Consider the following 16,037-nt stretch of genomic DNA (forward strand, 5'->3'; position numbering starts at 1 on the left):
TCGCCTACAGCTTTTAAAATAAACACAATTTCTCTCATAATTTCAGTCTTCAAAGAAATGTCCCCTTGCACAGGTGATGGAAAACAAACTGGAGTTTTTTTTTTTTTCTCTAAGGGACGCAGGTTCTCCTTTTGGGAAAAAAACCCCAAAAAACAGTGAGGCAGTTATCTAACTCTGATCTTATCTAACCCATTAAGATTAAAGCCAGAATGATGCCTGGTTATGCTTAGAAGACCTCCTAGTGCAGGGGTCGGGAACCTATGGCTCGCGAGCCATATATGGCTCTTTTGATGGTCACATGTGGCTCGCAGACAAATCTTTAATTATACTTTTTTTTTCTTTCATTAGACCAGTCCTTCTCGGGCGCGATGCGATGCGATGCCAGAGGCGCGCAGTAGTATCGGTGCTTAGAGAGAAAAATCTGCGCCAGCATGATCAGTTTACTATTATCTATTATTTCACAGAGTTTGTACCACCCGGAAACTTGTGAATTGCCGTGCCTAAAACTACGCGCTCCAGTCTCTGAGAAAGAGCGCACAGTTGCGGGGACGGGATGTGTGAGGAAGAAAGCAGAGGGTGGGGGTGGAGTTGTGGGCACAGGTAGCAGGTGAATCGCGCAGGGATTGTAATAACGTAAAACCCGCTGCCCGTAACTCACTGCAGCGTGTGAGTGTGTGTTTGGCTCCGTATCTGCATGTGAGCAGTCTGTCTCACATCTACAGAACTTTCAGACCTACGATCACGTTTAAAGTATCAACGCCTGCGTGAAGCAGAAATTCAACACGTATCAACCAGACTAGACAATCAGCAGAACTACCACGAGAAATACTCATCATTTATTAGCAACAGCATAACAATGTTATTAAAAAGAATCCACAGACTTATTGTACTTTAAAAATGTTGAAATTACATCAAATGCACACATTCACTTGTATATTTAGTTTTAAACATATTGTCGCGGACTGAGCTGTTGGGCCGCGTTAAAAGTTCTGGAGTTCATTGAACGCATCAAGCAGAGATCTGATTGGCCCTCAGTTCTGTCGCTCAGCCTGTTGTTAGGTAGTTTGGACCAATGGGGTTCAGCTATGGGCCGAATAATGGAAATGGGAGGGCTGGAGCGGGAGCAGGGGAATATAAAGTTGGGAGAAGCGCTCTCGTCTCGGCGGGAGAGATTCAGAAGTTGCTGAATTAATTGTTCCGCGTTTGTTGCGGTCTGCAGTAATCGGAATAAAGAACCCTAAAAGAGGTTAAGTCTCTGTGGCTCAGTGTGGGAAAGGGACACTACATTATTGTATGGCTCTTTCGAAATTACATTTCAAAATATGTGGCGTTTATGGCTCTCTTGGCCAAAAAGGTTCCCAACCCCTGTCCTAGTGGGAGGAATATTAACTGATTTGGCCAAAAGTTTCTAACTTGCTTTTATTTGCCACATGGATCTTCATGGACAGATCATCCTGCTTGTGGGTGATGAGATGCACTTGGGTATGGTTTGATGTGCAAAGCCACTTCCTATTAATTTTAAAGCGTATTGGCAGTTTCTAGAAACAGAAACTTGGTTAAGGGCACCATGACTGACCTTGTCTGTTTGCTGTTGTGTTTTGCATTGTTTGGCAAATGTGAAAACCTACCTGCACTGTTGAGGAATGAACAAGCAAACAAGTGTCTTGATTTGCTTACAAGTGAACCCTGGTTTGTTTGTTTACAGTCTGAGCACCATTGGAAAATAAAGTGAACCAAATAAATAGAACTACAAAGGACTTCCAAGAAATGCTGGAAAATGTTGGAAGACAGAGTTCGAGAAAAAGGGACTGAATGTTTGTTTGATCAGAGAGACACATGCCACAGGTTGTCTGTGGGCTTGTTAATAAGTATGCTTAAAGTCCCACTCTGATCATCCTTTGATCTATTTTAAAAGCATTCCCAGTGGTCTTTTAATTATAATTATGCAGTTTTTAGCCGAAATCAAAAAAACGTGTCATTTTCTAAGACATACAGTAGTTTCTGGAGAGCTGCATCAGTTCATTAGAAATTCCCCTAAGAGACAGGACCCTTGGCATGGAGTTCCCCCCATTTCCCATCATCCCTTTTGTTGACAGTCTCTCCCACTAGCTTACAGCCCTTAACAACTCCAACCTAACATTGCAGGTGCTATAAAAATGGTGACCCTCATCAGAGTGGGTCTTTAATTTATTGTAATAATTAGTAGGACCCGCCTCCTAACATGAGACTATTGTAATGGCATGTTGCTGAGTCTGAATCTGAATCTAAAGAAAGTGAGGCCATTTGGCCCCATTCCTTCCCAACAGAACCAATTTTGACCGATTTTTGGGTCACATATAATAGATTTATTATTTCTAAAACATTCTATTCATTCAGCTAAACTAAGAAAATTGTTGAAAGGGTGGTAGATACAATAATCGGTTTACATTCCTTTTAGAAAGATGCACCAAACGTTTCTTGGTAGTTTTTCAGTGCTTCAGGCAGTAATTTTTCAGTCTACAACAGCTTAGTAGAAGCAGAGGAGCTGAACATAGACCTATTAAACTTTGTCACAGCTGCATGTCAAATACTATGAAATACCTGCAGAATTATTTGATCTAAGCTTTCTCTAGCTAGGTGCCATCATGATAACGGCAGCAAAAGATAAGGCCACTGGCAACACAACCTAACAAGACTTCTTTTCTGTGCTGGAATCCCAAACGTTTTTTTGCTTCTTCTGTAGAGATCCTTGTTTTTTGCTTCAGGTAAACATCTATTTTTACAGGCTAAGGCAGCACAGAATGGTAATGAAAGGTGACAGCAGGTAAACAAGGCTGAGGTGTTTTGTTTAGCTTGTGAACCGGAAAAGGCGGAATCTTTTCTTTGGCCTCTCCGCTCTTTTGCCTCATCTGCTGCTGATCATTACTGCTGGCGTGTCCAAAGGTTTAAGTCTGTAAATCATCTCCTCATCCCTGTTTGTGTTCATTCGGAGGCGCCTTATGTGACGCCCTACGCCACTTGCAGATTGTGTTGTGGCAGAACCGAAAGGTCCATCGTTGCCCAACTCATCTCTAGAAGAAAGGAAGCAGATGTTTTACTGCTCTGCATGGCACCAGAGTGGGTAACTTGAACAACTTAACTCTGCGGGGCAATTTGCGGTTTTCCCCCCCCAACTAAATGAAGTGGTTTGTTTTCTTTTTTCTTTTATTTTCTAGTGGTGTTCATTGAGGTTAACACTTCATGTGCTTGCTATCTCCAGTGCAGCAGAGCATATGTTCACACTTAGTCTCAATGTGCTTCCCCCATGGTGAAGCCAGGGTTTGTATGACTAAGCTGCTCTAAACCAGCAGAGAAGAGCTGTCAGCATGTCTGCTGTTCCCTTTTTCCCCATGGTAAATGGATCTTCTGCCTTTGGTCTCTGCTCGCGTCATATTTTGTCTTTTCAGTTTAGTAAAGAAGTTGAACTTTTATCTTGCAAACGCAGCTTTAAATGCAGTCGTGTGTCTTCGGCACTGTGATTTGCATAGAAAGAAATCTAACGAAAATGAGGGTTTGTGGAGTTCTCTTATAACCTCCCAACACTGCTGCAAAACTCGCGGAAGCCAATTAGTATCCCAGAAACTCGGGGCTCTGCATCGGCATCACAAGAGCCCTTTTAACAGCGGCACGCGCCTCAGTGCTCATCAGCTGTGCCCCAGTAAAATCCCAACTTGGCACTGTGAGCCGAATGGAAATGAAAGTATCCGAGAAAGAGCTGTGTTTTTGTAATCCATGACTTCAAAGAGAGCAAATCAGAATTTGAGATTAAGTGAGCGCTCAGGAGCCAGTATGAGTGAAAGATTTTATGCATTGTGTACGCTACAGTTTGTAGAGTGCTGTAAATTCACTTTGCAATGCAGTCTCTTTTAGTAACACCATCTGCATTTTAGTCCATAGTCAGGGTTAAGTCTATTATTTAAATAAAATCCTAATTATGGTTGAAGTTCATATTCTGCTTAAAGTCTATTTTCAGATTAAAATCCATAGTCTGATCGAAGTCTATATTCTGGTTTAAGTCTATATTTTGCTTAAAATCCATCTTCTAATGAAGTCTGTATTCTGGAATATTTAGGTTAAATTCTATATTCCAGTTAAAATCCATAATCTGGTTAAATTCTGTACTCTGTCTAAATCCAACTTCATCCACAGTGGTTGAAGTTAATGTTCTAGTTAAAGTTTATTCCGTTTAAGCTTTATATTCTGATTAAAGTCTGTAATCTGGTTGAAGTTCTTATTTTGATTAACGTTTACATTTAGAATGAAGGCTATGTTCTGGTTAAATTCCGCTGTCAAAATAAAAGCTTTATTCCAATTTAACTTTATAGTAAGATGTCCATCTTTGGGGGGTCAGTGTCTGTTTGACAGAAGCATGAACTCTGGTTAAAGTCCCTTAATGATAGTGACATCACATTTTCTGTTATGCATGGCAGTTAACTAGCAATGCCCATTTTACTAATCTGATATGCATGTTCAACTATCAGAAAACAGCCGGTTGATTCATTAGACTTGTTAGTGGGCCCTTCGTGACCAGATCCCCCAGTAGAATCTGGATGACAGTTTAAAGTCAGGATTGGTAGTTCTGGTTAAGATGCAAAAAAATATGCACCTTTTTCAGTTTCAGGGGTGTTCTACAGCACGTTTTCTGTTCCAGAGTAGAGTGTTGTTGCAAACAAGGGGTTTTGATGATTGAATATTTCAAATAAGATCATCATACCCCAATTGCTTTTTTTCCCCAGGAGTAATTCCTTACAATATTGTCGTATCCTAACTAAATTAATCAGAAAAGCATTCTTGCATGTCAATATTATATTTGAAGGATGATCTTATTCTGTCAAATATCACAATATTGTTGTGTACATAAAAAACATTGTGATAATCCTGTTGAATAAACAAGAATATTGCTACAATCCGATGCTTGCACATGCAAAGTAAACATACACTAATAAAAAAAAATAATAACGATGGATTTATGCAGCATAGATAGTAGGCTTTTATTTTACCCTTGAGTGTTATTAGAAAAAGCTATACCACCGTACAGCTCAATGCTGTCCCATTTTTTTCTGTGCATTTCCTCTCTGTCACTTTGGAGGCAGGTAAGTAGAAGCCGATGGACCTTCTGAAGCTCCCTAGACAGTACAATACAGAGGCTTATCTTTTTTTTTTTTCATCTGCTCATCCAATCGTTCAGTGGATCTCTCTTTTCCCTACTTATCCTGAAATCAGGCAGACACTGTCTCACATTAACTGGTTCATTTCATTTGTTAATGGCACTCCTGTCTTGCAATTCTCTGAAAATGTTTTTGCTAAATGACAGGTCTTATTTAGCGTTTGTCACAGTTTCAGTCTTCACACCTGCAGAAAACAACAGAGCTTTAATGCTTGATTCTCTCCTTCTGCAGTCTAGCTTACTGATTTTGTATCTCTGGGTGTATGTGTGCTGTCACTCAGCCACCAGCAACAAAAAGATCTATATATGTCATATTACATTAGCATGCTACAGTAGTTCCAGCTACAGCAAAAAAACAAAACAAACTTGTGCTTTCACCGGTTTTGATTAAATCCAGGGGAGGTCCATTTCTTAAGAGCCCAATGCACTTTGAACAAAAAAAAAATCATCTGACTCTAAAAGGCTCAATTGACTAACTCCACCTATTCATCGATTTTTAGAAGTCCAGTGTTTGTTGAACTAACACAGAACCTTTTTGGGGCATTTGTCTACTTAATGTTTCTTGAGAACTGTTTTGTAATGAGGCGGAGACAGAATGCTCCTATATGGGGTTGACCCGTACAGGTGCTGCAGTTATAGACTGGGCTGCATCTTAAGGAGAGCGGAGGTGTTTCTTCAATGAGTTAGACTTCTTTAACGGGCCCCTTACGCTGTGCCCTGGGTTTGGAAGTGTTAAAAATAAATATGTACGACACACCTAATACACCCATACTTATTACCCTTGTGTGATATATGAAAGACTTGGTGTGATAAAATTCTCGCCGGGGACACACTGCAACTATTAATTTCTCCTCCATGATCAATCTTTAAACAATTTCATGAATTGAAAGGGGCGCCATCCTTATGTCACTACCAAAGCCAAGTCCCTGATCGGTCAAAGTTCAACCTGCTTCATCTTTGTGAGTGATAAGTGGCAACAAGAAAATTATCAGGATCAATTTCAGTTTCTAAATCTTGTGTGTTGTGGTCTGTATACTCAAAGGTTTATCTTTCAACGTGTAGTGATGTGTAAACGAGTCTTGAACGTTGAAGTCTAAAATGGGCAAAAATTAAACTTGACCTTCTATTGAAGTGGTCGCTTGAACGTTCATTGCCAAGGCCGGTGGGAATGTAGCTTAAGACTTTGATATTTCCTGCAGGCCATTTGTACAAGTTTGTCCATTTTGAGGACACCCTGTGTCCACCTGTAAGGCCAATAGTTGCTAAGGCCTTAAATGCTGTGTAACATGCATGAGGCTGGAAAAAAGAGCATTTCTGTGTAGGACGATTCTTACAGATGGCTGTGGAAACACTGACTAACCAGCGTTGCAATGCTGACACATGTTGTTTTGGCAGCTTTGTGCATATTTGTGCCTTGTCATGCATTAAGGCTATCATTGCTTTGCTGTACCAGAGCCCGCTGCCAGCTGTCTGTGAAGACGTGGTTGCTTCCCTCCTGCCCGTGTCACCCAGCGGGAGGTAGCAAGGCTGGGGAAGAACTGCAAAGCACAATATGTGATTATTATAAGTGCCAGCGGTGTAATGAACCACTGTCTCGACAAGGATATGTTTTGAGGAAAGGATTAACCGCAGACCTAAGCAGTTTCTCGTGAAATTATTCCTTTGAGATAACCGTGAGCTGGAGACAAGGAATCAGCTGAAAAGCTGAAATTGGGATAAAGAGGAAGAAATAGAGTGTTAGGAGTTGATATGCAGATGCGGATGTAGGGAGAGTGGGTCGATCGGGTAGTACTTCATTGAACTGAATCCCCGTGGAAAGATGTGTTTGAGGCTTGTGTTTCAGGGAGGTTTGTGTTCCAGCAGAGGCAGTGATACAGAAAAGAGAAGAGGCAGCTGACACGCCCCTTCCTCGGTCGCTTCCTAGGAAAGTTTCATTTTTTTAAGGAAGTATCACATTTAAACAAAGACGGGAATAATAAGGAAATGTTTTCTATTTTTCAGGAAAAAACAAGGTTTCAGATAGGGAGTGGTTTATTAAGTATATAAAGAAAGCAATAAAAAAAAGCAATATTAACCACCTTACCTTTTAGGCATTTTTACTGCAAAATTAAGTGAATTTACTAGATTATGACCGACTGCTACCATTTAATTATCGTATTTCTCCCTTTTGCATGGTTGACTCAAAGATGAAGGATGTAGTGGCAGTAGTAGAAGTTGTAGATATCAGTTGTTCCTTTCTAGATGTCTTGGAGTTTGTTCTAAGGGGCAGTGATAAGAAAAAGACAGATTGCCCGTCTGTGCTTTGTGGCCTGCTGCCTTTGGAACACTTGGGATTTTCCTTTACACTCCAAGCAATAAAACTGCAATGAAGACTTGATCTTTGAGCGTTATCTGCTGGCTGGCTCTGATTCTCTTCTGCCAAACCTGATGGACACAGGTCTGAGCACTACAAACAGCTGTAGGTTTTTTTTGTTCTGCTGTAAGGAATCCTTTTCGACCCAGTCTTCTTGTTCCCGAGACAAAAGTCATGTTGGATAGTTGTAAAACGTTCTTCACATGTGCCATCAAAGGTGTAACAGTAGCTGCTGGGATGGCTCCTTTTCATTCCCAAAGGTTTCATTTTTAAGAAGAAAACTAAGGTGGCATGATTTACCCTCCATAAATCCTTTTTCCAAACCCGCTCAACCTCTATTGAGGTCACAGGGTTTCTGGAGCCCCTCCCAGCTACTGTTAGATGAAGGCAGGTTACAGGTCGCCAGTCTGTGGCAGTGCAACACACACACACACATACACACACATTCACACCAAGAGACATTTTAGACTCCTCAATTAACCCAAGAAGCATGTTTTAAATGTGGGAGGAAACGGGGGTGCTTGGAGAAAACTCACGCATGCATGAGGAGAACATGCAAACTCAGTAGCGTGGAGGGTCTTGCCTCCTATGCGCCAGTCCTACACGCAGCCAACGGAGCCAACCAGCCGCTAACATGTTGAACAAAATAAACAAGTGAAATTTCCTTGTCCAATACCACAAAGTCTGCCAAGCTAATAAATCTGAACGTACCCTCCTACTGGCCTTAAATTGAATTACTGTTACTTTTATGGTTAGTTGGATCCAAGCGGAACTAGGTTAGCCTGCAGTATTTATTCACTTCAGAAACATGAATTGTTCTGAACTTCTCTCATGCATGACACATGATCAGACACACTTTTGTCTAGGTCCTTCCTGCTGTCTCAATGGATGGTGTTTCTAAAACATCCAAAATATCAACTGCAGTCTTATCTCTAACTGGGTCAAACTAGACACCTGTATTTGTTGACTTACAAACTAGCATCATTTTTGGTGCATTTGTTCTGTGAGGGCCACTGGACATGGCCTTGTTAATAATGCATGGCGTGTGCTCGCCTCTTCTCTCTGTGGTGAAGCGTCATGCTCACTGGAGATGAGATTTGCAGAAAGTCCTCATTAGAATTCATGGGTGTCAGAATCAGAGGCCAGCCAATTTAGCTTGCTTTGCTTCTTAGCTGCCCTAACAGGTTATTGATTGGGTCCAATCTCATCCCTGTTAACGCAGCGTCGCATCCGGAGCCACAGCTTTCGCTTGGGGGCCCGAACCCCATGAAAAGTTGAGGACAAGAGGAGGATGTTTCGCCTGCTGTTTGGACGACTTGCAGTCTTATTTATGATGCTTTAGCTGTGGAAAGTGAGTTTTTATTGCATCTGCTCTGACATCCCCCTGCCGTTTTTGGGTTCTGGAGATTCCTATTTTATATTAATGAGCCCATTTTAGTGCACAGAATGCTCCATCTTTTCAGGCCTGCGAAGAAAAAACATCCACAAACTTGGTTATGTGGAGTACATTTCTTTGCTTCCAGGTTTTGGGAGCAGGTTTTCTAAGCAAACAGACCGAAGCGATCACATGCAGATTACTCACTGTTACGGGGAAGCAGACAAACGTGTTTCTCTGCAATCCAAGTGTTGTTCTTGTGCAAACTCCAGAGTATCCAGTAGAATGTACTCAAGTTGGACAAGCTGATTGTAGTATATTCTAGAGGCAAAGTTATGAATAACGCCAAAGACTTCCAAGTATACTTGAATATCTCTTTTTGTGTGTGAAACTTCCTGTGTTGGTCTGCAGAATGACCTGTTGTTGCCTCAAATCGACACAGCATGTACACATCCAACACATTGACCCTAATGCACCTGCGGGTTTCAGCTTGATTAGAAGTGGTCTTAAAAAGCTCTGTCCCCAGAATCACCTGGTTAAAGCCATACTTTCTAACACTTCTGTTTGCAATAACAGAAATGCTTTCGTGTAGACCTATCGCTTGAACCCATCCATTGACAAATTGTCATAGCTCCAAAAAATAAACGACGCGCTACAGCAATTTTTATCGATGGATGTTGAAATCCTTCGACGGGTTGCATCACTGTTGTCAGAAAAGGAATTGTGGAAGATTGTTGTGTTTCAAAGGGAATGGTGCTTATGTGTGGAATGCATTTTCTTGCAATCATTGGAAAGTGTTCAAGTGGTCAGAGTGTAGTAAGATCTCAGAGGTTGTATCATTTCCTCTTTGTTACCCCCAACCGACCTTTAGGAGATCAGTAAAACATTAAATTAGAATTTGGATCAAAGGCGCTGCATACACGTTAAAGGAAAGATATACCCCTGAGCCTTCTGTTAGAGATTTTGAACAATTAGTGAATGGAAAAGGCCAGGGCATTCTGATTTTGCCTTTTGTCATTGTGATGAATCAGAACGGCATTGTTTGGGGTGTGTGTTAGGTCAAAAATATGCTGAATGAGACCAGTCATTCTTCATACTTCTAACATGATACATGACCTTAGATGGAAAAGTAGTTTCAAGGTGGAAAACCACAGAGATCTTATTTACCAAGTATAAACATCCATTTATCTGTCTTCTAGTCATGATTTCCTCCTGTGCAAAGTTATTTCTAATTTTAGAGTCATCAATCAACTTCTGAAACAGGTTTTTGGACTGAGGGTGGAGGCTGGAGTTCCAAAGGGAAACACACAGGCCTTATACAAAAAGAAGCCAGGCTAACCTGCCACAATACTATGTACTCCACAAACTCAAGCTTCTTAGAAAAACAAGTCTTTCACAGTGGCTCGTGTAGAAGAATGTGGTCCAACCAGTGAATCTCAAATGTGGATGTGCCACTCCTCCTGGTTTAAAATGTAGCAGATCCAGAAAAAAAAATAACATTTAAAAAAAGCTTCTGGGGATTTAAAGATAGCTGTCAGTCCAAACTGTAATGCCATTCAGAAAATATTAAACTTCCTGAGGAGCAGTTTAGAGCTTAGCAGGACTTCAGTGTCCAGACTGCTTCAGAGCCAAAATGTCAGAGGGCTCCTATAGACTATAAGGCAACACGTCCAATCCAGCTGATAAAAAGAACTGGAAGAACTGGAATCGGAACAAAGGTCTTGTCCTTGTTGACTTAAAAAAATGGCATGTAACGTAAACCAAAAAATCTAGAAGCCTAAATTAAACATTAACTACAAAAATGCACCACATTTGTTGCAGATGTATTCCTATTTCTACAAAGATGTGAACATATGTGTGGTTGCTGTTCGGTCCCTGATTTTAGGGAAATATTTCAAAAGACTTAATCACCCCCGTCTTCTGTTATATAATGCATGTTTTTGAAATCTACTGTATGTTAAACTTAGTCCTTAGTCCAGTACGTAAAATAGTAGTATCTTGGTGGGTATAAAGATGGGAAAACTAGATAAGTCTAGTCTAATAAGGGTCTGTGATGTCGCAGTGAACAGAAAATCTGAACATGTTTTTTTTAAATTAAATTTTTATTAAGAGGTTCCAAACAAAGACCGTTCCAAGTTGGGGCTTTTGTCTCATTTACTTAGGACAACAACCACATGCTCTTTTCCATAAAACGTCCTCTAGAAGTTTTAAGAGTGTTACGATTCATCAACTTTGTCAATATCAATTTATTTTTCTACACTCCAACCAGATCGATCTGTCTGAGGCAAGTCGGTAATGGAAACGACCTATACAATTATTAAATATTTAATTTATTCTTGATTTATCCTGCAAGAAATACAAGAAGTCTTGGTAACTTCACCTGCACTGTTCAGTACCCAGATATTTATTTAAGTAACACTGGGTTTACTTTTGGTTAAAGATGTCTTGGATCTATTTTAGGTCAGTGAATCGGATCAAATTGGAGCAATGGACCAATATCGATAGTGAATTGCATCAGCAAACACAAGTTATGATATAAATTGAGTCATTGTTAAAATGAACCCCCATTCAACTTATTTAAAGAAAAATCACAATGATTTCTTTGACATATAAGGAGATTTGTTCACAGGAGTTTATACACCTCATTATACTATTTTACTTTGAATAACAATGTAAGACCTATGATAGATATCATTGGTCTTACATTGTTATTCAAAGTAAAATATCCTATCTGAGTTTTGGTCTCAGTGTTAAAGCAGCAGCTACCTTAACAATGGACATTTCATTTTTTTCAGTGCTTTACTATGATGTTGAATTTTCATCTAAAACTTATATGGTTATTTGGTAAGATCACTGTCAGGATCCAGGAAATTTTGCCTTTAAACTGCTTTGTAAACGTCTACCGTCCCCGTCAGAAATCTGATGGATGAATTGATGATGTTCTTTACAGTTCTGTCAAAGGAACAGAAATGTGAATGTGCAGGTTTAAAAAAAAGAAAAAAAAAAACAATTCGGTCAAAATAAAATTTTCTTATGATTGCCTCAAATTCATTATACTGGTATACAGGGCGTAACAACCACCAAACTTTGCTTTCTGACAAAATCAGTTGACTTTCGTCCTTACACTAAACTTGGTTTCCTTTCAATTGACATTAATTTTTTTCAAAGCTGAGCACAGATGCCATATTTCTGTACTCATCCATGAAATAGGTGGTGTTATGTGTAATGTTGTGGTCTATATTCAACTCAATAATTGAAAACAAGAAGCCAGTGTTTGTGTTGTGGAAATAGGCTGTCTGTTTCTCTGAGGTACCGTCTCACATGAATGTAGTATTGGGGTCATTACCTATATATAGATGAACAGCTGGTGAGTGACACCACCCTCTGCTTTGTGTTGGGCTGATTTAAAGTCGACCTGAATTTTTGGCAAATAGCTGTAAAAACCAACAGCTGCAGTTCCTTACAAGACCTCTAGAGGCAATGTTCAAAAAGCAGTTATTCTTTATTGATTTGTATATAAAAAATGCAAACTTTATACATGAATAAACGTATAGTCTAGTTTATCTATTTTTTTTAAATTGATGGGTAAATGGGTGAACCCATAGGTTTACCCACAAATGTATTCTTTGCTATACAATTGCCCATTTTTTGTTGTTGAGTTGGGTGTAACAAACTCGTTTAAAAAATGTTTCATCCACTTCAGGTTTCATTTAGCAATTTTGAATTCTCAGGGTGATGTTGAAGATATTTGGTCTGGTGTAAATATGTCTATGACTCGAACTCTATTTTTTCAGCTCTGGATTACTCTTGGCTAGATGTAACATTACCAAATCCCAACCTTTTCAAAAATAGGCTGAAAGAAGGGACAAATGAGCGGAACAGTTGTTGGAGCATGCCTCAACCGGCCATGACCCCATCTTGGCACCGTTTTGGTCTTAAATCTGAAATAATGTTCATGTAAAATAAAAACCAGTTCAGCTGTCAAATCACAGAGGTAACAGCATACCTTTACCAATAATTTGACCAATACCTTGGATCAAAATAGATCTATTATGTTTGTTGGTTAGGTTATGGAAATAAAGGTTTTGACTATACAAGCCCCATGCACCCGACAGGGATTAAAAGAGTTTGGAAGATGGATGAATAAAAGTGGTTGGATGCATTAATATTTGAACTCTTTCACCTGATACTTAGGTTGCAAGTTGGAAACCATCATGAGCTATTACTGCTTGTCCTTTTCAAGGTGAAGGAGGTCAAAATGCCACAATGCAAATCAATGAGTGTCCATGGCACAGTGACCTACATTTTTTTTACACTCACTAGCTCCTTATGTGGGTGAAAGTTGCCTTGATGTTCTGGTTAATCGCCAACAACCTTGCTGTTGTTCTGCAGTAGTTGAATGGTTATGACAAAAATTCCTCTGGTATGATGATTCCACCCCGCTTTCTAGGAGTTTCAGGTCACTTATGCACTCACTAATGCCTTCCATTCCCGCCAAATTTTTTGGCATGCCTTTATATGTCTTAGAGTCAACCATTCACAATTGTTACTTCCTACTATGGTGCATAACACGTAGCAGTATTGTGTAAGTCTATTGTAAATAATTAATTACACTTCAAAATTATCCTTTGGTGTTTAAGGATGGATTTCTTTTTAACAGCAACCCCGCTGCTTTTTTTTTTTTTTTTCAAAGACTCGTCAACATCAGAGATTTTAGAGTCCATCACGAAGAGAAACAGTGCTTTTCAGCAGCGGCTGTTTGTTGTCTAAAAATCAAAGCCAGGGAACAAACAAGAGCCATGCGTTTTGGATTGGAGCTTAAGATTGACTGTCAACTCCCCTTATTGCAATATAGAACACAAAAATAGCAACTACTACTGTGCTGCATAAGGTTATCTACTAGGAAGCCTTATTGGGTTAAAAAAAAACATCTTCTGGTTTATGTCTTTTTCCTTTAAAATAAATGGTAGAACTTAGCCAGCCAATTAGGCAAAGCAATAGGAAATAATCGTCCTTTAATGGCTTCTTTTACAAATGAGATTTAGACTCATGTGAACTCCAATCTGTGCAGGTCGTTGATATCCGTGTTTTCCCTACCAACTCTGTTTGCCCCCCCCATCTGTATATTTACCCTGATTTATTGTTCTTTCTCTTTTTTTATCTCCCTGGAACAGCAAGCTCCTCCACTACGATATGCAAATGTATGGCTGGCTTTGTCTCCAGCAAATAAAAGTGGGATCCCACGTTTGCATTGGTAACTGCTGATGAGGGCTTGTTTGATTTGCAGTGGGCTCTTTCAGGGACGACTTGAAGCTTGTGTTTTTGCAGATTGCTGTTTACCTACTGATCCCCCGGCCTTGATGCTGCTCAGGAGATAGCCGTGCGGTAGGCAGTATTTTCTCCTGCTGTTCGGTAAATGAAGCCCTGAAACTGAAACTCATGACCACACGGAAGTACCCAAAAAACAAACAAAAAAGGAGAAAAAAAACAGAAAAAAGGCCTGTTTGCCGTCAGGATTCCTGGAAAACCTGCTGTTCCTCTGCTAATGTTTCTTTTTTTTGTGCTTGATCTGTTTCTATTCTGGGAACCTGCTTGTGTGTATTCATTAATAGCTTACTATATGACTTAGTGCATAAGTGAACCTGCACCTCAGCTCTTTGTCAAAGTCACCTCAACTCCCATCCTCTTGTTTATCTCCTGTCTTTCTGGACTCCTGTTGCTCTTTTTAAAATAGGAGGGTACACTATTTTTCTTCTTTTTTTTTTTAATGGTTTTTCCCGTTGAAGGAGGTGAAGGTTCGTTGATATGACAGGAAGAAATGCCGGTAATGGAGCGTGTGTAAATGTCATAAAATGCTGAAACAACTGGAGTGATTCAGATGCTGCTTTCTGAGGCAATTTCAACAAAATGTGTACACGTTTGAGGCAGCAGCTCTCATCATGGTCAGTGTTTTCCTAGAAAACCCTCCTTTATTAAAAGAGCACTGTCTATTTGGGATGAGGAGGGGCTTTTTAATTGGCCAAATCTGTTCCTTTCTTAGTTGTGTTTGGGTAAAATGTCAGACGGAGAGAAAAATACAATAATGTCCTTTTTTATTGTAAAATGGGAACAAAAAAAGTAAAAGTCCAATTCCCTACAATTTTCTAAAAAATAGTCAGTCTTTGTAGGTGTTTCAACCAAATCTTAAACCATTTTCAATTGAGGCTCGATTACTTTGGTGTCCTCCAACTGGGATCCCAGGCTTGCTTTAGAGATTTTAGCTTCAGAATGCTGTGTTATCAGCGTTTGAAATAAGCGGTTATCCTGTTGTCCGAGACAACCAGAGGAGGACAATGAAAAATGAACCTGATAGTTATCCGTGTGAGAACCTGGTCTTTTATACAACATTTTGGTATTTTTTGATTGTTTTTCAAAGTTTGGGGGAAACTGACGTCCGACTTTTTAAGATAAAACCGAGTGTACACGAACGATGTCACGTGACTTCCGAACGAACCGAGTACGACCGAAGACATCGCAAAATGACAACATTGCACCTGCATGTCTTGTTTAAAAGATCAGGGATATTAGTCTTTACTGCTACTGCAGCGCACAATGTAAACATGGGATCATTTACACATGTGTTTATTTGAAATAGATGTTATATCATATTATAACTTTTCATCACATATAAATATTGCTTTATATTTGGAATGCTGTACTAGTCCCAGTCCATACAAGTGTTCTAAATTTTAAAAATACTCATTAGGTTACAGTGTTGGTTAATGTAATCAATTCTCTGATACATTATAGGGTAAGATAAAGTATTTTCATTTGACCGTAACAGTATTTGATTTACATGGCAATACTTTGTGTAACTAGATGCTTCAATATTTAGTAAAATGTTTGTTTTTAATATTTAAAGAATTTTTTAAATGTCCATCGTAAGAGGCAGTTGATATTAGATGTATAGAAGAAATAACGATGTAAGTACTGACATCTGAGTAGGTTTAGTTGCTGTTGAATATTGGTATCGAAGGACAACCAAAAATTGGGGAGGACAACCAAATGTTATTTTTTCCCCCTTATTTCTAACGCTGGTTATCATCCTAGAAGAGCTAGAACAGAGAACATATACTGTACTTCTT

At 39.5% G+C, this 16,037-nt stretch overlaps 1 protein-coding gene across 4 annotated transcripts in view; it reads left to right on the top strand.

Annotated features, from left to right (window-relative positions):
• magi3a (membrane associated guanylate kinase, WW and PDZ domain containing 3a) overlaps positions 1 to 16,037 on the top strand; it is a 151,155-nt gene that overhangs the window by 3,718 nt on the left and 131,400 nt on the right. Inside the window, exon 1 of one of the 4 annotated variants that reach the window (XM_078950237.1) lies at positions 2,951 to 3,096. The exons of the other annotated variants lie outside the window; for them this stretch is intronic. Coding sequence (XP_078806363.1) covers positions 3,069 to 3,096 — 28 coding nt within the window. The 5' untranslated portion in view covers positions 2,951 to 3,068. Of the gene's footprint in view, positions 1 to 2,950; positions 3,097 to 16,037 lie in introns of those variants that run through there. 4 annotated transcript variants of the gene reach the window in all.

This window comes from Oryzias latipes, chromosome 7 (assembly GCF_053564925.1).
Source record: "Oryzias latipes strain Hd-rR chromosome 7, Olatipes_Hd-rR_3.1".
NCBI lineage: Eukaryota > Metazoa > Chordata > Actinopteri > Beloniformes > Adrianichthyidae > Oryzias > Oryzias latipes.